The sequence below is a fragment of the Nicotiana sylvestris genome, chromosome 11, assembly GCF_000393655.2.
Source record: "Nicotiana sylvestris chromosome 11, ASM39365v2, whole genome shotgun sequence".
In the NCBI taxonomy this organism is placed as follows: Eukaryota; Viridiplantae; Streptophyta; class Magnoliopsida; order Solanales; family Solanaceae; genus Nicotiana; species Nicotiana sylvestris.
This window is the reverse complement of record NC_091067.1, coordinates 36,785,282-36,793,046: the sequence shown is the minus strand read 5'-3', so window position 1 is coordinate 36,793,046 and position 7,765 is coordinate 36,785,282. Positions and strand designations below refer to the sequence as shown.

The 7,765-nt window shown below is 35.2% G+C and overlaps 1 protein-coding gene across 1 annotated transcript; it reads right to left on the bottom strand.

The window, feature by feature from the left end:
• Positions 1–4,960: 4,960 nt before the first annotated feature.
• LOC138880933 (uncharacterized) lies at positions 4,961–5,410 on the bottom strand. Its single transcript, XM_070161118.1, has one exon. It carries the CDS (start codon positions 5,408–5,410, stop codon positions 4,961–4,963), a length of 450 nt encoding a protein of 149 aa, XP_070017219.1.
• Positions 5,411–7,765: the final 2,355 nt, after the last annotated feature.

Genomic DNA, 7,765 nt, shown 5'->3' with positions numbered 1-7,765 from the left:
AAGAATACAGAGATCTTATCTTATCTATTATTTCTATTATACTAATACAGAGGAGATTTATAAAATTAACACATAATCATCATCTTCCCTTTTATATAAAAAAAAATCTATCAAATTCTGTTTGACATGAATGATTATCATGTATAGTAAATTATTCACTCTTTCATTCTCATAGAATTAACAAAGAACTTATACAACTTGGGTATAGAAATCAATCGTGCTTTTATTTGTAACACCAAATTCAAAACTCGAATTTATTGAAATTAAAGAATAAATTTAAACCCACTATCTTAGAGCTTTCAAGATTTTAAAAAATAGATAACAATAAAAGTCTATATTTTTGTAGGCTTAGGCGCATTTAAATACTATAAAAAACGTACTTTAATTTTATGGTGCAATTTACCCTCCATAATGTGATAATGCACAAAATTGAAATAGCAACTTGATTAACATTTCGTTGCTCACATAAATAATTTCAATAAAGAGTGGTATTCTTCACAAGACCATTGTGCAAACTTGAAGTGTAGGTTCCATTTTCAGAATTAGAACAATAACTTGGACAACGTCAAATTCGATTCTCCATAATAAAAATTTGGAAATATCCTTAAGATTGTTGTAAAAATTGGATGATTATGGAGAATAAAAGGTGTAGCTTAAGGCGTGTCAAAGACACTGTCCTTAAGGATATTTCGCCCACACCGTAATGAATAAAATTAGACGTATCCTCCAGGATTCAACAAACTTTTCTAGTATAAACTAGGAGCAGAAACAACAAAGATCGAATAAAATAAAACCCAGCACAAAGAAGAAAATTAGCAGATTGTTTTTTCACACTCTCCAAACGAACACAAATGTATACTTATATATAGTCAAAAGTAGACATATGATTTTGAAGAACATTGTATATTGAAATTAATGCCAAAACGTTATCAAAGTTAACAAAACAGACGTTACATATTTTAAATGTATTTAAGCCAAAAACGTTATCAAATAACAAATCTCTTATCATCAAAAGTCAAACTGTTTTTAATAGTCATAATGATAGCCATTTAAGGTTAGTAAAATTACTATATTCAAAGTTATTTAAAATTATAAATTTATAATAATAGCTATTAATCATGACTAATAAATGATAATGAATATGTTATATTTTATTTTTGAGATGTAAGAATTATCTTCTAACAATAGCAAGCATAGAACCAGCCAAACATGATAAATAATATGTTACACTGATTAAATAAAACTATAGTGATAGTGCAAATTTTCTTTGCAAAAATGATTAATTTGTTAAACCTCACAAAATCTTGGACATAGAAAAATAATAAGAAAAGAAACTCGGAAGAAAAGGCAATATTTCAAGAATGTAGTAGAGTATCTTTCAAACTTTAGCAATAATTTTGACAGAAATCAATTTTCCGCAATTTTTAAAAGACTAAAACATATTCATGAAAAAAAATTAAAGAACTGTCTTAATAGTTTGGTGAGATTATAAATTTATATCGAAACATATGATTTTATTAAAAATTAAAAATCTAATAAGAAGTTGAAATAGATTTTGTTCGATCGTTGTATCAGTTCTTAAGAACCACTGATACCCCACAAACGTAGTAATAAATGATAAAAGATAGCCTACAGTTACAAAAATATCTCCACCACTATCCGCATAATCCTTACGATCTCTAACAAGAGCACAAAAAGAGAAAATATCTTACAGAAAACTACAAGATGCTAGTAATTTATATTAGAACACACAACTAGTATGCCATACTATTTTATATTATCTAGCAATTATGCTATGTAAAACAAAATTTTCTGTAGAGATTATTTCAAGATAGATATTACTCTGTCTAAGACACCCAAAGTAATTATAACTACCTAGATTTATCTCCAAAAACTCATACTAGAACTGCTACTATCTAAAACATGATGTTAAGGAAATTCAACTATTACTTGTCTTAATGGTGGTTCTTCATCGAGAATATTAGTGTTCATTATAGTTTTTCACCTATATATTTTCATGAGGGTGACTCATATTTCGATTCATTATCTTAAATTGTAAGTAACGTATGACTAATCAATCCATCTCAACCCAATAGTTAAAATTGGAAGCTTATGATGACAATTAACGGAAGTAAACACAAGTGATTATGTAAAGATAGAGTTTTATGGTTCAGGAATTTTGGAAAAGATAATTTTTTTTACGTAAAATAAAGTTTTATGTAAAGATTATTTCAAGATAAAGCAATATCTGTTTTAAGACACCTAAGGTTATTATAAGTACCTACCATTATCTGAAAAAGCTCATACTAGAACTACTAATGTGCTTCTTCTTGTCACACCCCAATCTTGGGAGGTGTGGCTGGCACCCGATGCCCGAGCGAATCAACCATGAGATATGATCTGAAATATAATAACCTGCAGGCAGAAAAGCCCAAAACGACACACACACACACACACACACACACACACACACACACACACATATATATATATATATATATATATATATATATATATATATATATATATATATATATATGCCAACAAGGCTGCAACAACAGTATGACAGCTATCCAGAAGGCCGATAGGGCCATACAAAAAAAATATACATGCAATGACCGCTAGTCTGCAAGCCTCTAAGAGTGTAAGACAATCTCAACAGGCCGGGACAAGGCCCCCGACATGCCCAAAACTACTCATATACATCTGTAATAGTACCTATGGACTCAAAATTAGCAACTCCGAAGAAGTGGAGTGCGAAACCCAACGCTGATCCTGGGGGTCCTACTGAGGAGGCACACCGCTCTGTCTATCCGAACATGTGGGCATGAACACAGAGCATAAAAAGGCGTCAGTACGAAATATGTACTAAATATGTAGGGCGACAAGTGTAACATGAAAAAATGTAATTATTAAGAGAAGAGATATAGAGACAATTTGAATTCTGAAACTAGCCTCGATAGGAAATTAAAATTCAACATGGATATAAATGTATGCTCGTGGAATCGTCGCTCACTATCGCTACTTATAACATATTACATTATATAATAATAAATCCCTCTGTGGGGATACAATATCCATAACATACTCGGCCATAATAAAGGCTCGGTAGAATCGTACCCGGCCACGTGAAGCTCGGTAATCCCAACTGATCAGTGGTTATACAATAGGTGTCATACCCGGCCATCTATAGTGCGGCTCGGTAATGAAAGTAAATACATATATACATTAAATCATGAATTATATAAGTACAATGCAAAACTAACCTTAAAAGACGTATTCTAAGAAGAGTCGAAGTGGCCTATCATCATTATTCCCCGACTATCATGGTTGTCGCTAAAATATTTAATTTTTCAACTACGAGCCAACAAGTACTAAGAACATGAGAGTTATGTATTATGAGTATCTTTGAAGTAAGTGTTACTTATTCATAATTTATATGAACGTCGAAAGGAGAACGAGTAAAAAGGCTCTAGTTCTTTTTAAGCAAAGAACAAGGAAAACCGAGAATTCATAGTTATTCTCTGAAGTAAGAAATCTATGAGAAAGGATCAGGTCTAAGAATCTTTATAAGTTGAATGTGAAATAACTCAAATCCGACAAAACAATTCGATAAACGTGTATTCGAATTCTAGTAATACTGAAAAGTATAGCGAAAGCCCTACATACCTTGTCGATGGAGTTATATACGGTTTCTGAGACCTCGAAAGCCTTAGGAATGATTTCCTACATAATAAAAACCATTCAATATCAAATTCAAGCTCATATCTTATATAATTCTTCATTTAGACATTTAAGCGAACAACTTGCGGGTATGAATTTGTAGACTCTTTTGTAGCTTAATTTCCCCCAACACACCACAAAACTTTTACTTTACTACATCGACACGATTCCATCCATGTCTTCACAGATCCAAACAACACAATAAAACCATATAAAACAGCCCCAACAATCAAGTCATATTAAGAGAGGTTTCTTAAAAAAAATCAAGAACATTTCTATAGAGGTTTCAACTATTTCTTAGGAATTCTTATGGTAGAAGTTTACAAAGATCAAAGAGGAAGTTAAATCATACCTTATATGACCAGAATTACTTTAAATTCGAGATTACTTCAAGGTGGAGTCTTCCTACGAAAAGTGAAACACCGAAGAATTCACGATTCCGAAGCTACCATGGTGTTCTCTATCTTGAGGATGACTAAATTGTTGTTATGATTGGCTAGATGGATGGGAGGAGTTTGAGAGGAAATTCCTAGGTTTTAGGTTCTGTTTTTTAGAGGATAAAATGCAGGGGTTATGTTTTAAAACTAACTTAAATAAATTTTTTTTTAACCAAAACCGACTATGCACACTGTTCCCATAATAGTGTGCACCCCTGTACGAAAATGTTAATATCTCTCTACTCCGAAGTCGTTTTAACGAACGGTTTATTGCGTTGAAAACTAGACTCATAGACATTTTATTCGATAGGTAGAACACACCATAACTCCTAGAATATCGAGAGAAAAGATCATCAACATTTTATCCAAATTTTAGTGAAATTTAAAACCCGTAACTTGCGGCGATCTTTGTCGAATTTTTAATCACAACTCGAATGACTTCCAATCTTAACGTATAACTATCGCATCATTTAAATATCTCATAGAAATTATCTTCCTATCGAATTAGCCCCTTTACAGCATGATAACGCCAAATACACAAGGTATAATATTCTCCCCTCCTTAAGAACATTCGTCCTTGAATGTTAGCAGTTAACCTAACCTCTGATTTCTTTTTTTTTTTTTAAATTTCGCCAGAGTTTCCCCTGTAAATAGGACTATCCAAAACCTGTCATCAGCCAAACATACATATCTAAGGCCACACAGGGCTACACATCATCATAATAACATCAACTTGGCCCCACACGGCCGTTTACTTATACAATAATGATAATAAGAAGGTTAGCCATAATTTAATTACCTCAACTGTCACTGGTAGATATCTGTGCAACACCTTCCATATTTGTCTCAAGCATATCACCTGAAGACTCAAATAAATGAGGGTATCTGGACTTCATGTCCTCCTCGGCCTCCCATGTCTTTTCCTCTACATTATTGTTCCTCCAAAGTACTTTTACTGAGGCTACCTCTTTAGTCCGTAGCTTACGGATTTGACGGTCAAGAATGGCAACATGTATTTCTTCATATGACAATTCCTCGGTAACTTGAATATCCTCAATAGGGCTGATGCAAGAAGGATCACCTAAAAATTTGCGAAGCATGGAAACGTGAAATACCAGATGGATTGCGTCTAATTCCGGTGTCAAGTCAAGTTTGTAGGCTACTCGCCCAATTCTCTGAACAATCTGATATGGCCCGATATATCTAGGGCTGAGTTTTCCCTTCTTGCCAAATCTCATTACACCCTTCATAGTTGACACTTTCAAGAATACCCAGTCTCCCACAACAAATTCCAAGTCTTGACGTCGGCTATCTGAATATGATTTCTGTCGACTTTGAGCTGTACGCTACCTTTCCTGGATCAACTTTACCTTTTCTACAGCTTGCTGTACCAATTTGGGTCCTAGAAACTTTGTCTCGCCAACATCAAACCAGCCAATAGGAGATCTACATTTCCTCCCATATAGTGCCTCATAGGGTGCCATCTGAATACCGGCGTGATAACTGTTATTGTAGGCAAACTCAATAAGCGATAAATGATCTTCCCAACTTCCCTTGAAGTCTAAGACACAAGATCGCAACATATCTTCGAGCGTCTGAATAGTGCGTTCGGCTTGTCTGTCGGTCTGCGGATGAAAGGTTGTACTAAGGTTAACAAGAGTACCCAAACCTTCTTGAAAAGACCTCCAGAAATTAGCTGTAAATTGGGCACCTCTGTCAGATATAATAGAAAGCGGAACTCCATGTAGCCGAACTATTTCCTTGATATATAGTCTCGCATAGTCTTCAGCTAAATAGGTGGTCCTAACTGGGAGAAAGTGAGCTGATTTCGTCAGCCTATCCACAATGACCCAAATTGAATTGAACTTCCGGCAAGAATTGGGCAATCCTGTAATGAAATCCATATTAATCGATTCCCATTTCCTAGCTGGAATTTCAATATTTTGAAGTAGCCCTCCAGGTTTCTGGTGTTCAGCTTTAACCTACTGGCAGTTGGGACACTGAGCCACAAATGTGGCTATATCTTTCTTCATGTCGTTCCACCAGTATAGCTGACGAAGATCATGATACATTTTAGTTGAACCAGGATGAACTGAGTACCGAGACTGGTGCATCTCTGTCATAATTTGCTTACGAAGCTCCCCAACATTAGGTACACACCATCGGCCCTTATATTTTAGAATTCCATCATCAGATTACTCGAATAACTGCTTCTTCTGAAAAGGGATGCTCTCTTTAATCTTGACTAGCTCCCGATCTTCAAATTGACGCATTTCTACCTCAGCTACCAGTGATGACCCCGCAATATTTTGGACTACTACACCCTGGTCACCTGTATCATATAGTCGCACACTCAGGTTGGCCAATCGATATATCTCCTTAGTCATTTCTAATTTCCCTGCTTCTACATGCTTCAAGCTACCCATGGATTTGTGACTCAACGCATCAGCTACCATATTCGCTTAGCCCGGATGGTACAAAATATCCACATCATAGTCCTTCAGCAATTCAAGCCACCTCCTTTGTCTCAAGTTCAACTCTTTCTGCTTAAATATATATTGTAAACTTTTGTGATCTGTATAGATATCCACATGAACACCATAAAGATAATGGCACCATATTTTCAAGGCAAATATAACGACTGCTAACTCAATGTCATAAGTCGGATAATTATGTTCGTGCTTCCGCAACTGCCTCGAAGCATATGCAATAACTTTGCCATGATGCATTAGAACACATCCCAATCCAACACTAGATGCATCACAATATACCACATAACCTTCAGATCCCCCAGGAAGTGCTAGAACAAGTGCTGATATTAAGCGTTTCTTCAACTCATGAAAGCTCTTTTCACATGCATCAGACCATTGGAACTAAACGACTTTGTGTGTCAATTTTGTCATGGGAGCAGCAATAGAAGAGAAGTTCTCCACAAATCTCTGATAATAACCAGCTAAGCCCAAGATACTACGAACTTCCGTAGGAGTTGTGGGTATAGGCCAATTTTGTACTGCTTCAATTTTCTGACCATCTATCTTAATACCTTCATTGGAAACGATATGCCCAAAGAAAGCCGCTGAATTCAACCAAAATTCACATTTGGAGAATTTAGCATATAATTTCTGATTTTTCAAAGTCTGCAACACCACACGCAAATGATCCTCATGTTCTGCTTCTGATAGAGAATATACCAGAATATCATCAATGAAAACAATTACAAATATATCTAGAAATGGCTTGAAAACCCAATTCATTAAATCCATGAAAGTTGTTGGCGCATTAGTAAGACCGAAAGACATCACAAGGAATTCATAATGGCCATATCTAGTCCGGAAAGTCGTTTTTGGAATATCTCTCTCCTTAACTCGCAACTGGTGATAGCCGGATCGAAGGTCAATCTTTGAGAAATACTTGGCACCTTGCAACTGATCAAACAAATCATCAATTCTGGGTAAGGGGTACTTGTTCTTGATAGTCACTTTGTTGAGCTGACGATAGTCAATACACATTCTTAACGAACCGTCCTTCTTACGAAAAAACAGCACTGGTGCACCCCAGGGAGAAATACTGGGCCTGATAAAGCCCTTATTCAGAAGATCCTTCAA